Source organism: Poromitra crassiceps, assembly GCF_964638095.1.
Source record: "Poromitra crassiceps genome assembly, chromosome: 15".
NCBI lineage: Eukaryota > Metazoa > Chordata > Actinopteri > Beryciformes > Melamphaidae > Poromitra > Poromitra crassiceps.
The window spans coordinates 45,636,288-45,660,729 of NC_139634.1; the positions used below are offsets into that span (position 1 = coordinate 45,636,288).

Genomic DNA, 24,442 nt, shown 5'->3' on the forward strand with positions numbered 1-24,442 from the left:
ATAAAATACAATATAGGGGTGGGTGTGAGAGAGTTTATTTGTATAGCCCTAATTCACAAGCATGTCTCAGAGGGCTTTAGAGAGATTATTTTCGACACAGTACTTAAGGAATGAATGTATGATCTAATATAAATATGTAATAAATAAAATTATTGTTGGTGTTTTATTATAACATCACTCAATCACCACCACCATATATACAGTATATCTTTGGTCTATCTGTCTATGTTGAAAGCGTCGTCTTCATCCCTCCACAGTCACAGGACGTGTCTGTCCCATCGCCCGGAGCAGGTTCTCTTCTTCATCTCTAATTGTGTTCACTGAAACCTGGTAGTTTAACACAAATACAACTTTTAAAGTATGGAAACAACAGCCTGTCAGTGAAAGTGTGTGCAAAGGTATGTAGTCAGTGTTGTGTTGGTATCAGGATCAGAGAATGACAGCTTCCCTCTGTTCCAAACCATATGCACTCTGACCCTCTGGAGCCCCTCCCTCACAGCAAGAGCAGCAGCTTGATTTGGTGTTAACATCCCTGCTCAAACACATGGACCCTAACCCTGATGGACCTTCAAACTCTTTTTGGAAACATGTCTTTACATTATGTCTTTACATATCTTCAACACACAGGACAGATTCCAAGAATTTAAGGACAATTTCACATGCCCTACCAGTTGGTGGCGATAATGCTCCGCCTGGACGCAATTCGCCATTCAAAAGAAAGGAAGTCAGGAAGGCGACGAAGAAGAAGAAGCCACTAACGATTGCAGTCGGGAAAAAGTCTTCTCTCCAAAGAAAATAGAAGTACAGGTGAGTAGTCGACAGCAAATAGCCTAATATTTACACTGTTTAAACAGAGAGCGTAACACAAACTTGAAAACGACCTGTGTTCAGTTTGTACTAGTCTAGTCTCCGTTTCGCGCTGTAATGAAAGATCTATGGCGCTGTACCCGCGGCGCTAGGAAGCATAATGGCCTTATTCAAGTGGGCTCACGTGACGACATTTGCCACCCATAAATGTGGACCCCGCGGCAGTTTTTTGTATGAGTTGTGCTAGTCTGCTTTAGCGCTCCTCGCTCATACTGAGCTCTCGGGGACCCACGGTGCAGCCACACTTGCGCGCCGTTTGACGCATGCTGACGCTTGCGGTACGGCCACATCTACGCGTCGTTTGACGCGGGCTGACGCTGCTGCCCATCCACTTTGTATTGAACATGCTGCTCGACGCCTCGCAAAGCATGCTGGGAGACCAGACGACGCGTAGCAGGCTTGTGAAGCGACAGTGGGCAACAGAGGGGGCGGGGTGGAATTTGACAAAGTACAAAGCTAGCCAATTGAGCTCGTCCTAGGACCTATCCTACCCTTCCTGTCCTCTTCCACTTCCTCTCTACCGCCAATTTTCAAAGAAGCAAAGTAAATCTAGCAGCAGCTAGCTTGGGAGCTAGCTGCTGCTTCCGGATTTTCACGCCCACCAAGCGTCAAGCGTCCATACAGCCAAGCGTCAGCCCGCGTCAAACGACGCGTAGATGTGGCTGCACCGTTGGCTGTATGGACGCTCGTCGATTGGTGGGCGTGGAAACCCGGAAGCAGCAGCTAAAGGCCTAAACATGGTCGTCCGTCAGAGCCTCGCCCCGCCCTCCCCGTATGACGGCGGGTGGAGCGCCATCCTACGGGGAGGGGGCCCCGTCGGCTGACGGGGGCTGCTCGAAAATGTGACTTCACGGCGACGATACGTGCGTGACATCAGCTGCAGGAGAGTTGTGATTGGCCGTTGCCCTGGCTCATCGTTGTAAAGTCGCATTTCAAAGCATGATGTTAGATTATAACGAACTAGTTGTGTGGCTTAGCCTTCCCAAATGTTGAGGGTCGTTTTTTAGAATTTAATACATAGAATTGGGAACGTTACATTCAATTTCATTCAGACTGCCTGGCACACAATCTCCGCCATTTTCACGCGGAGCTTCCACAGGAGGGAGGGAGGGAGGGCGTAGTGGCGTCCGAGCATGTAGGGCTAGCTGGCGCCGGCAGACGGCGAGACGGCTCCAATTCGAGGCGGACGGACGACCATGTTTAGGCCTTAACTCCCAAGCTAGCTGCTGCTAGGGTTGCCAAGTCCTTGAATTGGAAATAAGGGATGGGGGGGGGGGGGGGTATATCCTTCACAAGTAGAACAGGTCTTACACCTGCTCAGTAGTGGACTTAAAGGAACACTGCCCATTTTCAACCAGCTTTGTATCATTAGAACATCAGTAGTATATCAGAAAACTGTAAACGGTTTTGAAGTCTGTCATTTAATTTGACAGGTATCGAGTGTTAAAGTGTGGACCAGTGACATCACTGGTCCACACTAACTCAAATTAATAACTTATTAACTCAAATCAACTCTCAATAACTGTCAAACTAGATGAATGATGAATAGTTTGACAGTTATTGAGAGATGATTTGAGTTAATGAGTTATTCATTTGAGTTAGTGTGGACTAGGGCTGCACGATATATCGTTTACACATCGTCATCGCAATGTGCGCATGCGCGATAGTCACATCGCAGGACGTGCGATGTCAAAAGCAAATTAACTCATCATGTTGCTTGATAAACTCTCACTTTAGGGGTAGCCTACCGAGTGAAATGCAGTCTCTCTCAAAGGAGAGAGACGCCCCGCTACTGTACTCACTCATTTAGTGCTTAGCTGCAACACAACAGACATGCACAGAGAGCTCAATTGAATTGTTTTTGCTTATGTTGCGTTGCTGACAGTAGCCTGTCTGTAAACGATGTGATTGCGGAGGCGGACGTGTCCACAGGTTGCAGCGCACTAGCATACAGCAGGCTGGCTGCTGTAACTCAACATGTCCGTGGAGTGGAGATATTTACTCTTGAAACACCAAAAAGCAAGACCGCAACTTATGACACGAAGGCTAAAGTGATTACCGTAAATTCCGGACTATAAGCCGCGGCTTTTTTCCCGTTTTTTGGCCCCTGCGGCTTATATAACGGTGCGTCTTATCTATGGATTTTTTCAGAAAAAAAAAAAAAAAAAAAAAAAAAAAAACTCTCTTTTTTAGCACTCTTTCTAACTATAAATCCACTTCTGTTTTAATTTCCTCTCTTGCCCTCTTTTCACCACACCGCGGACACTGTGTGCACTGTAAAAATAAACAACGGTGGTGTTGTGTTATGTTGTTTTGTTGAAATGTTACGGTAATACGGTAAATGGGAGCTTCCTCAAACAGCCATCAATGGGCCCGACAATCCCCTCTGTGCGTGACCACTTACATATGGTAATTACGGTAAGCAAACGGCCACTCGGCCATCAACTCCCTCCCCCGACTACCAGGAGAAAATCACAAACTTCGGCGAATTCACACAAAGGAAGATCAAGGAATATTCCATCGAACCGGAGCAGATCATAAATATGGATGAAGTGCCTTTGACGTTCGACCTGCCACTCACTCGGACTGTTAACAAGAAGCGCCCTGGAGGATTCTTTCACCAAAAAAAAGCTTTGCTCGTTCTCGACAGCATGAGAACGAGCAGTAGATGATCATGAGGTGGTTTTTCAGACGTGTCGATATAGCAGTTTATCGAGATGAGAGGATGAAAAGCACACACTGGTGCGGTGGTGCTGTCTGAAGTGAATACAGTGACTGTGAGTAGGCTAATACATTGCACACGTTTCAGGTGCAATTATAGAACCAAATCAGCCTTTTCCCCCCTCCATCTCTAAATCGGACCAGTTGTAGGCTATTAGGCTACCTTTTTTCCTCTGCCTGTCGCGCTGACTGCATTCACGCAGCCAGCAACATTTTGCGACTCATTTTCTTTTGAATTGATAATCAGGCTCGTTTATATGCATTGTAACTTCATGTTGGGATTTCCATTGACCATTGGTTGGATTTGAGCATGCAGGGGACGGGATATGGGGCAGATCCCCGTGCGTAATCACTGTGGCAGCTGCTGCAACGGGGAATCACTCAAACGCAACTTCAATGGAAACGCCTACAAGTCGCAATTGTACATTGTCGAAGTTGTAGAAATATCGCAATTCTTTTGCGAAAAACTGTAATGGAAACACAGCTATAGATGAAGAGGAGTTCGTTGGTTTTGAGTGACAATGAAGGAGAGAGGAGAGTGGTTGACGAAGCCACCCTGAACCTGTTCGTTTCCGACACTGAAGATGAGGACTTTGGTGGTTTCAGTACGCAGGAAGAAGAGGAAGACGAGCATTAGTGACTTGACTTCTCTGGTTACAGGTTTGCTGCACATATAGCCTATTGTTGTGTGATTTTGTCTGGGGATTAGTGACCTGACTTTTGTTTTGTTTTGTTGAAATGTTAATAAATGGGAGCTTCCCCAAACAGCCATCGCTTTCCCGACATTCCTCTCTGTGCACGAACCCTTTCATATGGTAATTAAACATCAAAACACCCGCGGCTTATAGTCCGGTGCGGCTTATAGAAGAAAAAAATAGTCAATTTTGGTCCCGCGGCTTATACACCGGTGCGTCTTATAGTCCGGAATTTACGGTACTGAGAAGTTGTCCATGTTATCACTGCGGCTGTCTCTCCCCTTCAGTCTGATGTTGCATCACAGCAGTTACGTTACGGTAGAGTTAATCATACATAGCGACTCATTTACATAAAACATAAATAAAAAGACAATAGACATAGCTGGGCAATTAAATGTATATTTATTACTTTTCACGAATGAATTGTTTGTCACCGGTCGGCTGCATGTGAATCCTGTCTCTCTGTACTGCCCTGCATGCGCTCAAAAACCGGAACTCCCCAAATGCGGAGCGTACCACTTGGTAGTTTCTGGAGGGGGGTCAGACCAAGTGTGTGAAGTGGCAGTGGTGTTTCATTGTTGATTTATTGAAATGTTAGAAGAACGAAAGAAGTTGAAAGCAGTGATTATAATCAATTAAATCTAATGTTTTTCTGCAAATAGCATCATTGGGAGGTAGATTCTGGCACTCAATATTAGGGGTGGGCAATATATCAAATTTATATCAATATTGTGATATGAGACTATATGGTCTTAGATGTTGGATGGTAATATGGTGATACAGCATACATGTTGTCTTTCCCTGGTTTTAAAGGCTGCATTACACTAAGTGAAGTATAGGCTAGTGACATTTTAAAGTAGAATGTCATAACTCACTCACTTTTTCATGTATGTAAGTCATGGAAATCCATTGGTCAAAATGTGTATGCACCCTGATAGATGACGCTCTGAGGCCTACCAGTAGGCCACAGCCCAGTGGTTGAGAAACATTAAAATACCTAATTTCCCCTCCAAAATCAGATGGACTCCTCTACAAAATCATCCCAATCATTCTAGAAATATTATTTTCTTTCAAATAGAGCTATTCTGGTAATCTGGTGAAAATCTGTATTTTTTCATATCGCAATATATATCGCATGGGCGGGGAATATCGCAATGTCAGTTTTTTCCAATATCGTGCAGCCCTAGTGTGGACCAGTGATGTCACTGGTCCACACTTTTAACACTCAATAACTGTCAAATTAAATGACAGACTTCAAAACCGTTTACAGTTTTCTGATACTACTGATGTTCTAATGATACAAAGCTGGTTGAAAATGGGCAGAGTGTTCCTTTAAAGATATAACAACCACATAACTGCAATGGCTTCAGCTTCAACCATTTTCCCCATTATTATTATTATTAACACAAGCAAGCTCACAATCCTTTGGTCAGTTTTTGAATATTTGTGCAATAGGAATAATAAGCGTGTAACACATTATCATTCAAGAATTTTATTTTGGCATTACAAAACAAAGTTTCTCATTCTTTAGAATAAAACAGTGGTATCTTAAGAAAAAACAAACAGTAGTGCAAATGGCAAGCCAGGGTTATAGTAAATACATTTGGTTAAGTTATGCAAGTAAAACAACTTGGTTCAGGTTAGGAAAGTAAAAACATCCTGTTTAAGGTTAGGCAAGTAAAACAACTTGGTAAAGGTTAGGCAAGTAACTCAATGTGCAAAACAGAACACACTCATTGGCTGAGTCACGACGTGATGTCGTCAGTCTATACAGCAACGCTGACAGCGCTTCTCATTGGTCGTGACTCACAAGTAGAGATGCTGCGATCGAGATTTTTCATTTCCGATCCGATTTCGATATTTTAGCTCAAAACCGATCCGATTCCGATCAAATTTTGATACCCGATTCGATACCGATTTCGATCCGATACCGACATATTTAAGTCTCTCTATGCTGTCTGATAGCTAGCAGGCAACAAACATTTTTAGGGTTAGGTATGTATGTGTGTGCTTTGGTAATATAGTATGTGAACGATTTAGTTCATCTAATTAATTTGATGTAAAACTAAAACATAACAATACACACTTCTTTTGTAATGGGTGAACACTGGACACAAATAATTATTGTTTCCTCACACATACACCCCCACTCTGTCTCACACAGGACACATACACACACAGCCCTGTCCCTGTCTCTCTCTCTCACACACACACAGCCCTGTCCCTGTTTGTGCATACATTTCCACTGCCAGATTGGAGGAGTCTTTTGTCATTTTCTAATGTTACTTCTCTTCAGTGCAATACGTTTTGATAACGACCTGCTGTACAGCGCCGTTCGCTCAGTCAACTAACGTGTCGTTAACGTGAGTTAGAGGAGAAAGATATAGCTGCTGTTAGCTAGCTAATTAGCCATGTTAGCTGCCTCAGTGGGTAACGGTAGCCTATAGAGAGTATTTATCTGACGTTTATGTTAGCTACTCCTCAAACCTGCGGGTGGAAATGGTTTATGCGATGCGATGTATGTTGAAGCAAGACAACGTTTTAATGTACCTTGAATTGGACAAATTACGACGGGTCGTGCTCACGCAGATCTAAGCCCTGGCCATCCTAGGCTCAACGCGAGACTCATCAGTCATTCGGTTGAGTCTCGCAAAGTTACACACAAAGTTTGTGCATACATTTCCACTGCCAGATTGGAGGAGTCTTTCGTCATTATCTAATGTTACTTCTCTTCAGTGCAATACGTTTTGATAACGACCTGCTGTACAGCGCCGTTCGCTCAGTCAACTAACGTGTCGTTAACGTGAGTTAGAGGAGAAAGATAGCTGGTGTTAGCTTCTTAGCTAGCTAATTAGCCATGTTAGCTGCCTCAGTGGGTAACGTTAGCCTATAGAGTATTTATCTGATGTTTATGTTAGCTACTCCTCAAACCTGCGGGTGGAAATGGTTTATGCGATGCGATGTATGTTGAAGCAAGACAACGTTTTAATGTACCTTGAATTGGACAAATTACGACGGGTCGTGCTCACGCAGATCTAAGCCCTGGCCATCCTAGGCTCAACGCGAGACTCATCAGTCATTCGGTTGAGTCTCGCAAAGTTACACACAAAGTTTGTGCATACATTTCCACTGCCAGATTGGAGGAGTCTTTCGTCATTATCTAATGTTACTTCTCTTCAGTGCAATACGTTTTGATAACGACCTGCTGTACAGCGCCGTTCGCTCAGTCAACTAACGTGTCGTTAACGTGAGTTAGAGGAGAAAGATAGCTGGTGTTAGCTTCTTAGCTAGCTAATTAGCCATGTTAGCTGCCTCAGTGGGTAACGTTAGCCTATAGAGTATTTATCTGATGTTTATGTTAGCTACTCCTCAAACCTGCGGGTGGAAATGGTTTATGCGATGCGATGTATGTTGAAGCAAGACAACGTTTTGGCCCTGGCCATCCTAGGCTCAACGCGGCCTCTGTGTGCTGCTGCTGCTGCATGCTGGATAGAAATCCTGGAGCGGAGTCATGGAATGGAGTGCTTATATCGGAGCCTTGGATCGGTCATTTTCGCTGGAATCCGATCCGATCCATGTTTTTTGGCTGATATCGCGCCGATATCCGATCACATGATCGGATCGCAGCATCTCTACTCACAAGAATGAGAAGCGCATTCTATGGTAGTTGAACTTTAACATGACGTCACCACAGCACAGACAGGCTGAGCTGAGGGGCAGAACAGCAGCGGGCGGCGGAGTCGTCTCGCTCACAAATAGCGCTTCACTCTTTTCACTGCAATGTTTCTCCAATACGGGACAAAGCTTGTCCCGTATCAGTTCAATATGGAACACGTCTTTTTGTTTAGAAATACGGGACGATTCCGTATTTTAAGGGACGGTTGGCAACCCTAGATGAATCGTGCATTCCTTTATAACTGGGGACTGGTAATCTTACGACTTCAAAGGTCATGAGCTGGGTGGTGACGTCATCAGAGCTGGTATTTCCCATTCCAAACTCGTAGGAGCCTCAGCAGCCCCGACCTCAAAAATCCAAGATGGCTGCGCCGCGTAACAACAGTAGTTATAATCGTAGTAATGTTGTTTAGCACTTCTGTTTTGTTTGTGTCTCATTAAATGAGCTGTACACACAGCACTGCCTAACTTCTATCTGTGTGGACATGAGGCTGCAGTGTTTGTATGCGCAAAATGCCGCAAAATGCCTTGTTATCAACTGTTATTGCTACAATGGCTAGCCTGGCTAGTGACTGGATCTGACCAGTGAACAGTGAACTTCCCAGCTCAACTTTTCTGTAAATGGAATGCTAACAAAACGCATGTGATGTCATTTAGCCTCCACATCCCAGTTATTTTGCGATAAAGGAACGCACGATTAAAGGCTGAGCAGGATTCCCCCCCTTGTGTGTGTGTGTGTGTGTGTGTGTGTGTGGGGGGGGGGGGGTGGAGGAGAGTCTTCTGCCTGGATTTGATTATTTCTGAATGTTTGGGATGTTTTTGGGCGTGAAAAACTTTTGGCAGTGGTCGTGTCTGCCTGCAACCAAAACCACTGCTGAATTGTTTTAAATCTAAAATAATAGGCTTCTTGGACCTTTACTTTGTTTGAAAGTAGCTGAAGAATCAGTCAAAAACATAGCCATGATGCAATGCATGCATGTTTTGAATTAAAATATTTGTTTAACCTATTATTATTAAATAATTCTGTATAATAACGTTGTTTATTTGACACTTTCACTTTAGGTCTCAGTGTGGAGATATGTCTGCTGCCAGCAGTCTCCTCTCTGAAGAGCAGTTTCGATGCTCCATCTGTCTGGATGTGTTCACTGATCCAGTCTCCATACCATGTGGACACAACTTCTGCAAGAACTGTATCACACACAACTGGGATGTTAATGCTCCGTGCCAGTGTCCCATGTGTAAAAAGCTTTTCAACACAAGGCCTGAGCTGCATGTCAATACTTTCATATCTGAGATGGCTCTTCAGGTCAAAAAGTCAGCTCAGATGATTCAGGTCAGAAAGTCAGCTCAGATGAAAGCCAGCAGCTGCCCAGCCCCACGACGTGACAAACCAGTAGAAGTTCCCTGTGATGTCTGCATTGGGACCAAACGGAAGGCCCAGAAGTCCTGCCTGGTGTGTCTGGCCTCCTACTGTGACACTCACCTGGAGCCTCATCAGAGAATCAAAGGACTCAAAAGACATAAGCTGATGGATCCTGTGGACGACCTTGAAAGCAGAATGTGTAAAGAGCATGATGGACCGCTCCAGCTGTTCTGCAAGACTGACCAGATGTGTGTCTGTCTGCTCTGCACTCAGTCAGACCACAAGTTTCATCACATTGTCCCTTTGACAGAGGAATATGAAGGAAAAAAGACTGAACTGTGGAAGATGATCGGGGAGAGACAACTAAAGATTCAGGAAATCAAACACTCAGTGGAGCTCAGCAAGGAAGATGCAGACAGAGAGATCGCAGACAGTGTGCGGGTCTTCACTGCTCTGAAGCAGTCTGTGGAGAGAGGCCAGGCTGAGCTCATTGAGACGATTGAAGAGAAGCTGAACACAAAAGAGAAACAGGCTGAAGGCTTCGTCAAAGAGCTGGAACAGGAGATCTCTGACCTGATGAAGAGAAGCGCTGAGGTGGAGCAGCTCTCTTGCACTGAAGACCACCTCCACCTCCTCCAAAGCTTCCCATCCCTGAACACTCCTCCACACACCAAGGACTGGAGAGAGGTCCGTGTCCATCGCCCACCATATGAGGGGACTGTGAGGAGAGCTGTGGCTCAGCTGGAGGACACTGTCAGGAATGAGATGGAGAAGCTGCTTGAGGCTGAGCTGAAGAGGGTCCAGCAGTATGCAGTGGCTGTGACTCTGGATCCTGATACAGCAAATCCCCATCTCATCCTGTCTGATGATGGGAAACAAGTCAAATATAGTTACGCAGAGAAGAATCTCCCAAACAACCCAGCGAGATTTTCTTATTGGGACTGTGTCTTAGGAAAGCAGAGCTTCTCTTCAGGAAGGTTTTACTACGAGGTTCAGGTGAAAGAGAAGAATCGGTGGGCTTTAGGAGTGGCCAGAGGGTCAGTCAACAGGAGGGGAACCATGAAACTGAGGCCAGAGAATGGCTTCTGGACTGTATGGTTGTGGAATGGAAATAAGTGCGACGCTCCTGCCGGCCATCATGCCGTCCTCTCTCTGCAGACGGAGCCTCAGAAGGTGGGCGTGTTTGTGGATTATGAGGAGGGTGTGGTCTCCTTTTATGACGTCGATGCTGCAGCTCTTATCTTCTCCCATACTGGCAGCAGCTTCACTGAGAAGCTCTACCCCATCTTCTCTCCCGGTAGTAATGCTGGTAAAAACGCCGCCCCTCTGATCATCTCTCCTGTCAATCACACAGATTAGACTCATCATTAGTGCTTTTCAGATAGGATTGATCTTTAATAGGGATGCACCGTTTTGGATGTTTTGCTGATATTCGATATGCCGACACATTCCCCCCCACCTAATTTCAGAGAACATCAAGTCTCTCCTGTATTGGGATCAACACATTATTATGCCTACTCTTATCGTTAGGGATGCGCCGATATATCGGCCTGTGTGATTTTTATTTATTTTTTATTTATTGTATCATCAATATTGAGAAGAGGAGGCCCACTATATTCAGGGGAAAGGCTTTAGACCAGTGATACTCAACTTGCGGCCCGGGGGCCAGATGCGGCCTGCGATAGGGTGCCAATTGGCCCTCTGGCCATTTTCTAATTCACAATGAAAACTATAAAGTTTGACTGAGCTCCAGCTAAATTCTCAAATATCGCCACCTGCTCACCACCCAGGTACTTGTATGTACTAACTAACTTAACCTATCCTGTGTGCACAAAATTGTCAGACTAAACTCCGGCTGACACCCCAAATAGCTACAATCCGCTACAGAAAAATTTATATTATTAATGTTTGTTTATTAACTGGCCCCTGGCCTCCTGTCATTTTGCAAATGTGGCCTCCGTGCAAAGCAAGTTGAGTATCCCTGCTTTAGACTAAAGATGCCCGATTCAATCCCAGCTTGTTCCAGTTTGTGCTTAACAGGGACATTGTCTGATCAGCCTGCAGTCAAGAAGAACTGCAAAAACAGGGCAGTCTCTCTCTGGACAGACAGAGTAAATGACCTCTGGTTATAGTTTTAGTCATAATGTATAAAGTTGAGAAAACTAAACTTCAATGGTTCAAACTAAACTTCAATGGAAGTTGAGAAACTAAACTTCAATGGTTCAACCGACATTTCCTTATCTCATGATCTTAGAATGATAAGGTTCTATCTGCCTTCAGGATCGTTCTGAGATATTGAGCTTCACATGTTTCAGCATCCACTGAGTTAAATGGAGATGGGTCCTAGGTTTTTCAAATTACAGACTTAAAAATCATTATTTTCAAAAATAACACCACATGTCAACAAGCACCCACAGAATAGGTTCATGTGACATTAGGGTTAATAACGTTAATGTTTTGACAAAAAGATCAGGTATAACCTTATAATACCCTGACTGATAGATGATGTCATAATTCCTACTACGATGTCAACAGTGATGATGTCATATTTCGTTCTGTGTGGAAAAAGAGGTTAAAGACTTGTTTCACCAAAATATTGTTGTTGGGCTGTAACTAAGTACTGTACTGAAAAATGCATTCTTATTGAGTATAGCAGGCTAAAAGTCTTTTGAAACAGTTAATGTAAAATCTTTGTCAGGTTATACAGCATTAAATATTGTTTGTTTCATAATTACATTTGTATGATTGAATTTGTGCTCAAAGTCCAAGATAGTGGGACGGTCTGAAACAGTTTAGTTATTTGTTTCCCTGTCAAAAATAGAGGTTAAAAAATATCGGTACCGGCTGTCGACCAATTGTTTATTTCAAATATCGGTATCAGCCCGTACTCTTGCAGTCGGTGCATCCTTCCATATCGTGACCCACTGGCAGATGCAGACATAAATACAATGCATTTCCAAGTGTACACATTCACTGTGCAAAATAAGAAAAATACTTACCGTACATTACAGCTAAATACATAGTCTTGCAATAAAAAAGTGTTAAAGTTAAATACAGTAAAAATGATTAATGATATTTTTTCCATTTATATCCTAAATATATCCTATTACAATTTACTGCTGCTGCTGCTGCAAAAGATTAATTTCCCCACAGGGATCATTAAAGGTGAATATACATGTAATCTATTCTAATCTAATAACTGATAGTAATGTCATATCGGAAAGCAGAAGCATTTGCTAAAATCACTTAAACATTTCTAGATGATTAATTAAAAATGTGTTGTTATTGCCATTGTACATATTCTGAGCTTTTTATGAGGACAAATTGCAATAGTAAACATTCAAGGTTTTATATGCTGAGTACTGAGTAGGGACCTCTAAATAATAGGGGTGGGAATCACCAGATGCCCACGATACGATACTAAAATGATACGTGAGTCACGATACGATAGTATTGCGATATTGCTGATATTGCGATATTAAATTGTCTAACTCCTTTTCCTACCTTTTCCTTGACCTCCCCGGAAGTAAAACATGCAGTGTTTTTTTGTTTTGTTTTGTTTTGGCCCCACATGCCCCTACATTATTAAGCTTCTCTGGACTCAATATGCCACTGCAGGTGTGGACTGCAACATCGGGCGCTTTGGGCAGATGCCCAGTGGCCTGGCATGGCATGGCCTGCAAAAATAAAATAATAATATTGATACTTGGCGTCCAAATATCGATACAATATCGTCAGGCAAAATATCGCGATACTATGGTGTGTCGATTCCCCCCCGCCCACCCCTACTAAATAACATACTAAAAGTATGTTCCCCATCTAAGATTTTTTGCTTTTAGATGTTTTATTACAGAAAGTGTATGAAACCCATGAGCAAAATAGTCATGCATTCTGTCACAACAAATCACTCCCGTTTTTGCTGGGGACCCTCTGGAAAACCCTCAAGGACCCCTGAGGGTCCCCGAACCCCACTTTGAAAACCACTGCTAAACAACCCATGAGAATAAATCAATGGCATATCAGATAGATGTTTCAGCATAATATATCAGATGTTTCAGCATAATATTAGCCTGAGAAACTGACCAATCTGCCAGCTAGTTCATGTTTCATTTGTTGTGGCAGCTGCTGCATTTGCAAATGCAGTGCAATGCAATGTGAATTGGTCTGGTGATGCCAGGCTAGCATAATATAGTTAACAGAATTGACAGGAAGTGATTCTATTACAGTTGGTGTTGTTGCGACTAACGTTGCTAAAGAAAGTTGTGGAGGAAAAGAATAAAACCGTGGCAACAGCACTGGGATAGTGCAACAAAACTGAGACAGGAAATACAAATTAAAGTGGGAGTGGTAAGAAATACAGCAATGGAATTAATAGGAAACTGCAAATGATCATATTGTAGATTGAGAATTGGTCACAGCAACCTCAATGGAACTCTATATGATAGGAAAGCACCCAACTGGTCATTGTACTGTGTCAGGAAAAACCGACACTGATTTCATGCAAGAGGTATGAAGACAGGACTACAGAGGCTGCGTGAGTGGAGCCCAGGGTGAAACATGAATCGAGTGTGTGGGCTCAGTGGAGGGGAAAAAACTGTTGGTCAGTTTCTTGAGAGAAACTGCACATATAATCATTAAGGAAACAGTGGACAGATAAATCCAGAAGGAGGCAGTAAAGCCAACTGCCATAAAACACCCAAGAGCCTGTAATTCCTGTTTTGGACATCAGAATATATATGGTAGTAGATTTGAAAGATTTGAAACTACTTCAAGGCAAGAAATAAAAGGGTACCTGGTGAGTTATGAGTATGTGCAGTGCAGGTTTTTACAGATGGCTCAAAGGATTGAGTAACAAACAAGATAGAACCGGGTTGGCAGTTGCAATGCCCAGCCATAGAGGTGAGATGTGCAGAATGGTCTCTCCTCAGGTGCCACTAGAGGGCAGCCGTGACGTTCAGCTGAGCTTACCAGCCTGACACATGCGTCATCATTGTGGGCCCGGAAGTTCCGGAACCAGCGGCAAGTCTGTTTGTTCCTCGGCGGCTTTTCGTTCCTTTGCCATTAAGTAATAACAACACACGAAGCTTGTTGATCTTTTGAATCTTCATATATAAGGTAGGAGGAACGTTACATCCGATTTCGAGTGCTTGTTTTTGCATATTCGCGAGCTGCAACCGCGACGTCGGCTGACTTGACAGCAGCGCTGTTCCGCAGTCGCATTTGATCAGTTTAAACCAGGTTTAAACCAGCGTTCCCACGTATCAAATTATATTTTAAGTTTTTTTTTTATCATCGTATCTGCCATACATACAATGCTTGAAACTAAACAGTTGAAATTGGCCGATATTGCCCCAGTTGTAATCGAAGCGACGTTAGTAACTAATCAGTCAATCAATGAACCCCTGTGTTCATATTAGCCACATTAGCATGTCTCTAATAGTGTAACTAATATCAGCATATATATTTAATGAGTATTTGATATTGAATGAAACATTCTGGTACAAGATATCAATCCTCTACAGCTCCTACAGCAGTCTCACAACCCACATTACAAAACATGATATAAAGCCACAATGATCTTGCAGTAAATCACACACATACTCACAAACACACATAACCCACACCACTCTGCAACTCACACCCAAAAACAATACACCTAGATTATACACATACCACGTATACATATATACATACAGTACATACATACATATATACATATTACATACATACATACAGTAGGGCATGGTGGCTCAGTGGCATTGTTACATTACATTACATGCTGTTGCCTCACAGCAAGAAGGTCCCAGGTTTGAACCCCCGGTCCATCCCAGATCCTTTCTGTGTGGAGTTTATGTTCTCCCCGTGTTCGTGTGGGTTTCCTCGGGGTGCTGCAGTTTCCTCCTGACTAAGGCACTGGTAAAAGAACTGGAGTTGCTCCCCGGGCGCTGCACTGAGGCTGCCCACTGCTCCTAGTTCTAGGAAGGTTCCTACTAGAGGATGAGTCAAATGCAGAGGATGAATTTCCCCATGGGGATAAATAAAGGATAACTTAACTAACAACTTATACACCCATATTATTATGCATGTGTAGTTTACACACATGCATACACAATACAGCCAAGAATAAGTTAAATTCAAATGCTTTACCAAGTGCACAATCAAGTGGTCGCTGGCCGGCCCGATAGAGACTGTCTCTATACAGTAGTTATATATATATACATATATATACAGTAGTTGTACAAAAATCCTTTGTTGACTAGAATTGATCTACCGTAATCTTAGCCTAGGTAAACCCAGCCACCACGTGACCTGCTCTCTCAGTTCCCAGTCACTAGCATAGTACAGGTGACTGAGAACAGGTCTGAGAGCAGGTCACGTGGGGGATGGGTTTACCCAGGCTACCGTAATCTATCTTTAAATGCGTTCACTGAGGGAGCTGCCTGCCCTACATCCTCTGGAAGTTCCTTCCATGTTTTTAGAGCACAAACTGTAAAAAAGTGTTTCCTCTTTTCAGAGCGACAGTTTTGTGGGAATCATTTTAGGAAGTTCTCCCAACGCGTACTTATTCCAAAAATGGATGATAGGCTCAGCTGTGAAATCATTTCTGTGAACAAGTTTATAAACCTTGATCATGTCTCCTATATACAAGAGTTGGTAATTGTAAATGTCTTAACCACTCTTCTCTCAACCTTCTCATATTTTACTTTACACCAGACGGAGCTTGCATATTCTAGCTGAGATCTCACCAAAGATTTATATAAAGGTAAAAATAGTTCCTCACATAGATTCAGAAAAGTTCTTCTAATTATCGCGAGCATAGTTTGCAATAGCTTAACACATTTAGCTTATTTATAAAATCCTCTTTATTGGTAATGTTATACAGTATGTGTACAGTACAGTATCATGCATGGCAAGAGCTAGCCTCAACGTGAGACTCTAAAGTCATTCTTCCTTCAGAGTCTCAGATGCGTGGTCCCGTCAGCCACTGCAACGCCGGCTAAGTGGCTGCATGCGATATACACACTATTAATCACAATAAAACTGTACTTACCTCCGAGCCAATGTTGTTATCGAAGCTAACGGTACCCTGACACTCCCAAATAGTGCGTAGTTTCCAATACCGAGCACTTTTTCACATGGCGGAGCCGATGCTCAAAATTGTAAACTGCACTACACGCTCCCAACCACTGAGCACCGAACTGATACATCTGGCGCTGTGGAGCACCTAAAAACTTCGACACTGGCATGAGTGGCTGAGGGGACCACGCATCCGAGACTCTGAAGGAAGAATGAAGTCTCGCGTTGAGGCTAGTTCAGAGCCAGAGTAACAGCTAAGTTTTTGTAGTCGCTGTAACTAACCTTAACTTAATATAACAATATCTGCAAATCAGCTGATTTCTCTTGTTCTCTACTTTCCTCTCTTTACTGCAGTCACGTCTCATCTCTGGTTTCTTCTGCAGTCTGTTACCATGGCGTCTCCAGGGGGACAAGGAGGAGGAGCTCTGTCCACGAGAGGAGGGGGCGGGGCCAGGAGGATGAAGTGGGCTCTGGAGCTGAGCTTGGGCAACACCAGGTAAAAAGATGAAGTGTTACTGTAGTGTTACACTGCTATCAGACAGTAGAACCCCACAGTTGGGCTGCAGCCAAGTTAGACCAGGGGTGAAGCTCAGGAGTACAATAATATAGCAAAGACAACAGTGTGCCAGATTCAAAAGGGCGGGGCAAAGATTGAGAAATTTGCCTCGGAGGGTGACGGACAGCAACACCGAAGAACAGGTGCAGAGTCAGGCCTTTACATCAGTGCTTCATGCAGGAGCAAAGGGAGGGGAACTCTGATAAGTGGTCCGATGCTGATCGAGAAGGCCAAGCTCATGTTTGGGGATGTACCCCAACAGAAAAGGGTGTTTTTAAGGCGAGCAGCACTTAAAAAACCCTCATGGCCTGTGTTACAGGAGCCGTAGCGACCGGCAGGGTGGGCAGGGAGACATGGTTTATCCCATCGGCTACTCCGAGAAACCCGTCCCCGACACCAGCATCCAGGAGACTGACAAGAACCTGGTGGAGAAGGTGAGCAAGAGATTTTAAGGGGTTTTAATTGTATTTTTACTTTTACTTTTTTAAGATATTGATATAATAGAGATCATAGTGTATGTTTTCCAGTGTTGCATTTTAGTCAGGGTTTTATTTTTATTTTATGTTTGTAGACAGAGAACTCCCTGTTCTACTGTATCTAAAGTGAAGTCAAGTTTATCTGTGTAGCCCTGTGTAGCATATTGTGATGATTTGAAGATGTTTTTGTGACACAGTCTGCTGTGTAAATTGATGATAACCGGCACATTTGATTTAAAAACCACAAGACAAACTGAAGGAGGATTCCCCCCATGGATTAGCATAAACTGCAATCCAAAAACAATCCTATTTAAATCCATGTTTTATGGTCCTGTGTGTGTGTGTGTGTGTGTGTGTGTGTGTGTGTGTGTGTGTGTGTGTGTGTGTGTGTGTGTGTGTGTGTCACACACAAACCTTTTGGCAGCAGGTGTGTGTGGCTACAACCAAAACCACTGCTGAATTGTTTTCTATCTCAAAGTCTTGCTGGCTGTGGTAGCGGACGGTCCCGAACTCTCAAACAGAGCAGCTGGTCACAGCTGGTGTGTATCAGGAGCTTGCAGCTAGCTACAGTTAGCGTAGTTTCGTTTTGTATCTTATTCTAAGGCGGAACGGTTCCGTGATGCTCGAGTAACGTCACTGGTGACAATTGCTCACATAGACAGAGAGACTAGGGATGTCAACCGATAACCGTTTAACCGATAATCGACCGTTAGAACATTAACCGATTAATACTATCAGTTAAACGGTAAAAAAAAAAAGAATTCACATCTCCTAAACACATGCAGAGAGAGAGAGAGAGAGAGAGAGAGAGAGAGAGAAGCGCATGGCCTGAAACCCGACACCTTGCTAATCTCACAGCGTTCAGCGCGCACTGATCAAACAGTAGTTTTTACCAGCGAGACACACAGAGAGCAGAGCCCTCGTCGCGTGTGTGAAGAGAGAGGAATAAGGGGTGAGACCAAAAGCAGGTAAACCACTGTGGGATTAGTGAGAATATTGCTAAAAGGAGAAGATACTGTGATGCTGCGCACTTTGTCAGTGCGCCCTGCAGCCTGGGCTGTCGTCCGCTCAAACACTACTTCACCGGGCAGCTGCGTGTCAATTGACGTGCCTATAATATGCAATGCGTGCAGCTCTAAAGTATAGCCTATCGGAGGAATGTTTTTGTTTAGATGGCTGGAGGCTTCAACTTGTTTTTTTCTGCTTGTAGATGTAAAAAATAAACGCTTTCTAATGAAAAAAATCAAGCATTTGTTGTGGTAATTGTTTAATGGGGCACAGACAGTCAAATAGCGCATTTTAATCTTCTCGGTTAACCGACAGTTGTCGGCTAATGAGTGTCGGTTGTCGGTCAAGAAAAATTATGATTTTCGACATCCCTAAGAGAGACATCACTGATGACAAGAAATCGGCTCGAGCCAGAGCGTGCAAAGCTAAGCACATGAGTTGGCATGAGATTGGTCACACCCAAAAAAGTGCGCACATGGCACATCCTCTCCAGTCTCCATCCTAGAAATCTGTGTGCAGATTTCTCGCTCTCATACTCACATACGTGTTCTCTCCCTCCCTCTCTCTCTCTCTCCCTCCCTACCTCTCTCTCTCCCTCCCTCCCTCCCTCTCTCTCTCTCCCTCCCTCTCCCTCAGCGTTGCTGGGATGTGGCCCTGGGACCCCTGAAGCAGATCCCTATGAACCTGTTCATCATGTACATGTCGGGCAACACCATCTCCATTTTCCCCATCATGATGGTCTGCATGATGGCCTGGAGGCCCATACAGGCGCTCATGTCTATGTCAGCCAGTGAGTATCCACAGTTTATGTCATCTGTTACCAACAGGGCAGGAAGCTTCACCATCCACAAACTTAACAGCCATTTTCTTTATTTTACAAACCAAATTGCACTTTAGACTAGGAAAGTGAGTGATTGTTTACCTGCCAGCCAAAAATAAAAAATAAAACAAATAAATAAAAGACCATTATTTGATTCCAAACTGCATTGGATAATAAACATTAAAATGCATTTTTTTTTTAAATATGTGAATTTCAAGACCACAAATTACATTTGTGCTCTTGTGTCTGCAGCCTTCAAGCTGCTGGAGAGCTCCAGTCAGCAGTGGCTCCAGGGCCTCGTCTACCTGGTCGGGAACCTTCTGGGCTCCGCATTGGCCATCTACAAGTGTCAATCGATGGGTCTGCTCCCAACGCACTCGTCTGATTGGCTGGCTTTCATAGAACCGCCTCAGGTAAACATCATGAGAACCACAGTAGCCAATGAGGCTTTTCTTGTGATATTTGTGGTTATTTCATTTATGCGCAACTGCAGACGGCAACTTTGCTTGTTGTTGTTTCCTAACCTCCTGCATTAGATGTGGTTTCCTTCCTCCTGTTATTTTGCTTGGTACCACTGGTAACCCTAACCCTGCTATTTCCCTTCACTGTTTTCACACTTTAAAACTCTTACCAAACTTCCAACACCCAGACCCAGAATTATTTCCATGTACACAGATGCGAGACCAATATACACGTCTCACTGTGTGTACCTGTAATTCTGGTGTGTGCCACTGTGCCTTGTAAGCACATATGGGCTGAACATCTATTGATGCATGATACTACATTGATATCAGAATACAGACTCCCCCCAACTTCCAATCCATTTGGTGATCCAGTGCTGGGGCCCTCGTTAATGTTCTGCTTGCACCTCTGTTACTTCCTGCCTTTTAGACACAAAATGGGTGAATTGGGTGGGAAGTGAAAAAGGCTAATTGACCCAGCTGTTAATCACAGCAACAGATATGTACATGTGGGAAGTGAATTTCTGAAAAATTGCCCTTGGGTCAAAAAAATAAACGCAGCAATATCGCTCAGCGAACCTTTGCTGTTGGTGCACATTTAGATTGACTGGATATAGGTTAAAAAATATTGACATGCAAATGAATCACACACACACACACACTAAACGCTCTTGGTGTGTAACCACCTTTATTCAGCCTGACATGTTTAGTATCTTTGGAATAATTCAAATGTCAAATAAAGCTCTGTGGTTTTGAACATAGTTTGTCCTCCTCAACAGAGAATGGAGATCATGGGCGGAGGAATGGTGTTGTGAAGAAGATGGAGCGCGTGCACGCACACACGCACACGCACATGCGCACACACACACACAAACGCACAAACGCAACACACACACACACACGCACACACACACAAACGCAACACTGTTTGCCTTTGCTGTTGGAGACACAGAGACGTGGAGAGGCCTCCTGGTATTGTTTCATCTGGCCTCTTTTTGGATTCTTTCTATAGAGTTCAAAGCCAGCAGACCGTATTGTTGACTACTATTGAGCTACATTGTTTTGACATTTGAGATTTCCTCAAACTGTATAGGTTCACAATAAGGGATCATAAAAAGCTATATTCCAAAATGCTATACTTGTTTTTTTTTTGGGGGGGGGGGGGGGGGGTGTCATCACCTGAGCTTCATCATTCAGTATCTCATAATACGGGGGTACACGTGTAAAGCAGTTTCATTTTGTCAACCCAGATCCTTTTGAACCCCCCCCCATTAAAATATCTATATTTTTTTTAGTGAAACTTAATGTAGTCAACAAGCATGATTTTAGTGTGTGTGCCTCTCCTCTCTCCTTCTCCTCTCCCCCTCTCTTCTTCTCCTCTCCCCTCCTCTCCTCTTCTCCTCTCCCCCTCTCCCCTCCTCTTCTCTCCCCCTCTCCTCTCCCCTCTGCCCTCCTCTTCTTCTCCTCCTCTCCCCTCTTCTCTCCCCCTCTCCTCCCCTCTGCCCTCCTCTTCTTCTCTCCTCCTCCCCTCTTCTCCTCTCCCCTCCCCCTCCCCTCCTCTCCCCCTCCCCTCTTCTTCTCTCCCCCTGTCCTCTCTCCTCTTCTCCTCTCCCCTCTGCTTCTCTCCCCCTCTCCTCTCCCCTCCTCTTCTCTCCCCCTCTCCTCTCCCCTCTGCCCTCCTCTTCTTCTCTCCTCCTCCCCTCTTCTCCTCTCCCCTCCCCCTCCTCTTCTCTCCCCCTCCCCTCCTCTCCTCTTCTCCTCTCCCCTCTTCTTCTCTCCTCTCCCCTCCTCTTCTCTCCCCTCCTCTCCCCTCTCCTCTCTCCTCTTCTCTCCCCCTCCTCTTCTTCTCTCCTCCTCTCCTCTCCCCTCCTCTTCTCTCCCCCTCCCCTCCCCTCCTCTCCAGCAGCCTCTCTGGTTCCCCCCACCCACCCCAGTCAGCGGTCGCCTTTTATACACAGTCCCAAACAGCGCAGGACAACGCGATTGGCTGGCTCAGATTTGAACAGCCAGCCAATCACGTTATCCTGTGATGACATAATGTCCTGTGCCCCATGACCGGATGGACCATATATGGACTTCCTCCCCCCGACTTCCTCCTCCCGATTGGCTCGTGCTATCATAGCTGCTGACTGCACTGCACTGCATCTGTCAGATCCGCGTGATTTCTATTTGCACATAGGTTACGCAACAACCACGCCCTGTGCCCGCCTACGTAGCAGTCAAGCGCCGGGATTGGCCAGGCGCCCATGCTCACGTGAGACTGACAAGGTGAAGGCCACAACAGACTCGTCCGCCTCCGTATAAAGCTTGGACTCGTCTATTCATAGTATTCCCATGATGTCACATGCATTTCCGACCAATATGGCACTTTACACTACACACAGCTCATTGGCTGTGTGTAATTAGATTGTAATCACCTGTTACAATCAGACCAAGATGTCTGTGTGGTGATGTCACAGAATACTATCAATAAACCACTGGCCTACTTGTTGCTGTGAGTTTTGTATTGTTGTGCTAACATTCTGGTATGATAAACATGGAACCATTCTGCCTATGTTTGAATCTGGTTTTCTATTTTGACACTTATGAGCACTCAGTGCAGACTCAGAGTAGTTAACTGTTTTAATACATGTCAGTTCGTGAATATATTAGTTAATCATTAGATAGTTGCTGATTAGTCGGTCAATTCCTGAATAGAGTGGTTAATGATTAGTAAATGTGAAAATAATAATATTAATAATTGAAAACAAAATATTAAAAATATATATATATACCCCCCCCCCCCCCCCCATATCAATTGGGTTAGGGTATGGTCGTGGTTAAGAAAACCCTAATCTTAACCACATCTATTTGACTTGCTGCATGTTCTGTGTGTTTGAGCTGGGCTGTAGTCCAGTGGTGAAAGACCATGCCTTCCAACCCAAAGGTTTGTGGTTTGAATCCCGGTACGGACACTAAAACCTTTTCAAGTCTTTCATTGGGAAAGCCATAACAAAACTGCCTAGAGATCCATTGTAAGTTACCTAGCTGATGGTCTAGGGGTTAAGGCGATCACCTTAACAGACCGCATTGTATGCGGAGAAGTGCAGGTTTGATTCCTGCAGGGGATTTGAAGTCGTCTCCCCACCCCTCCCTCCTCCTCCCCCCCCCCCTCCTCCTCCCCCCCCCCCCAATCTCCCACCCCTCCTCCTCCCCATCCCCCCCTCCCTCCCCCCCCCCATCTCCCACCCCCCCCTCCTCCTCCTCCTCCCCATACTCCCCCCCCATCTCCCACCCCCCTCCTCCCCCCCCATCTCCCCCCCATCCCCCCCTCCCTCCTCTGCCATCTCCCGGCCTCCTTCCTTCACCGTGTTCTCACTCAACCACTCTCACCATCTCTGCAGGGACTGTGCCCGCTCCCCTCTCTCCTCTGCGGGTCAGTCCCTGCAGAGATGGTGAGAGTGGTTGAGTGAGAACACGGTGAGAGGAAGGAGGCTGGGAGATACATAGATAGATGGCAGAGGAGGGGATTTTGTTGGAGACAGGAGGGAGTTGGAAGGACGAGGGGGGAGGTCGGAGGGTGGATGGGGGGGGTGTGTGTGGACAGGTTGGAGGGGAGGTCAGACAGCGGGGAGGATGGTGGTGGCCTGGTTGTCCTCTCTCCCTGTCCCCTCTCCTTCCTGCCTTGAAGTCCTCTCTCCTGCCTCCTTCCTGCCTTGTCCTCTCGGGGAGGATCTCGGGGAGGATGGTGGTGGCCTGGTTGTCCTCTCTCTCCCTGTCCCCTCTCCTTCCTGCCTTGAAGTCCTCTCTCCTGCCTCCTTCCTGCCTAGTCCTCTCTCCTGCCTCCTTCCTGCCTTGTCCTCTCTCTTTGTCCTCTCTCCTGTCTGCCTTGAAGTCCTCTCTCCTGCCTCTCTCTCCCTGTCCTCTCGCTCTCTCTCTCTCTCCTGCCTTGTCCTCTCTCTCCTGCATTGTCCTCTCTCTCACCCCCCACAATGGATCTCTAGGCAGTTTTGTTATGGCTTTCCCCAACAAACGACTCGAAAAGGTTTTATTGTCCTTAATAAACAGATCACTATTCAAAACTTGACAAGACAAAACTGAACTAAACCAAACACATACAGTAGGCTAAGCTCCTGCAAATGGGTCCAGTTACAGTATGTAGGCAGCAGTCCTGGTGCCTTCCCCTGTCACAAGCAGGGACATGAATCCCCCATTGAAGGATGCAGAGACAAACATAATTAGTTTTCAATTAACCACACAATACAACAAGAGTCCCCTTCAACACAACTATTATTACATTGACTTTCCCATACGTCATCATTTAAAATGACTCCAAGTAGTTTAACCCCTCAAAAATTGGTTTTACAGTTTTTCACAATTGTTTAAATACATTACACACAATGTGCACAACCTGAAACTGAACATGCAAAGGCATAATTCTACTGATAAAGCATTCATATAGTGTTTTCCATTCTGCACACCAGTGTTCAATGGGTTTGGGCTTAGAAATGTCTACTCATATGATGTATGTGTTTGTCATTTGAAAAGAAAATACCATTTAGTGAAGAGTTAACACTGTTTTGAGGGCAAAGTGTGCTTTTGCAAGAGAAGTGTAGGATTTTGCATTTTGTGTGTGAGTTTTGAGATTTGTGTTTCGGGTTTTGAGAAAGTGAGGTAGTCTATCAGGAAATGTGTTTAAGCAATTGTGAAAAACTGTAATCAATTAAACCCCCCTACTGAATCA

At 44.7% G+C, this 24,442-nt stretch overlaps 2 protein-coding genes across 5 annotated transcripts; both read left to right on the plus strand.

The window, feature by feature from the left end:
* The first annotated feature begins 767 nt into the window (after window positions 1-767).
* On the plus strand, window positions 768-12,006 carry LOC310790529 (E3 ubiquitin-protein ligase TRIM39-like). The gene is made up of 2 exons (XM_083652223.1): window positions 768-807; window positions 9,021-12,006. The coding sequence occupies exon 2, from the start codon at window positions 9,037-9,039 to the stop codon at window positions 10,678-10,680; it is 1,644 nt and encodes a 547-aa protein (XP_083508349.1). The 5' UTR covers window positions 768-807; window positions 9,021-9,036; the 3' UTR covers window positions 10,681-12,006.
* Window positions 12,007-14,318: 2,312 nt separating this feature from the next.
* emc4 (ER membrane protein complex subunit 4) lies at window positions 14,319-22,269 on the plus strand. Of its 4 annotated transcripts, none has more exons than XM_083651617.1 (7): window positions 14,319-14,436; window positions 16,036-16,084; window positions 16,753-16,894; window positions 17,274-17,388; window positions 19,075-19,228; window positions 19,511-19,671; window positions 20,499-22,269. In XM_083651617.1, the coding sequence occupies exons 3-7, from the start codon at window positions 16,791-16,793 to the stop codon at window positions 20,532-20,534; spliced, it is 570 nt and encodes a 189-aa protein (XP_083507743.1). In that variant the 5' UTR covers window positions 14,319-14,436; window positions 16,036-16,084; window positions 16,753-16,790; the 3' UTR covers window positions 20,535-22,269. The 4 variants fall into 4 exon arrangements, with proteins under 4 accessions (XP_083507743.1, XP_083507742.1, XP_083507741.1 ...); XM_083651616.1 differs by having other exon boundaries at window positions 16,782-16,894; XM_083651615.1 differs by lacking the exon at window positions 16,036-16,084.
* Window positions 22,270-24,442: the final 2,173 nt, after the last annotated feature.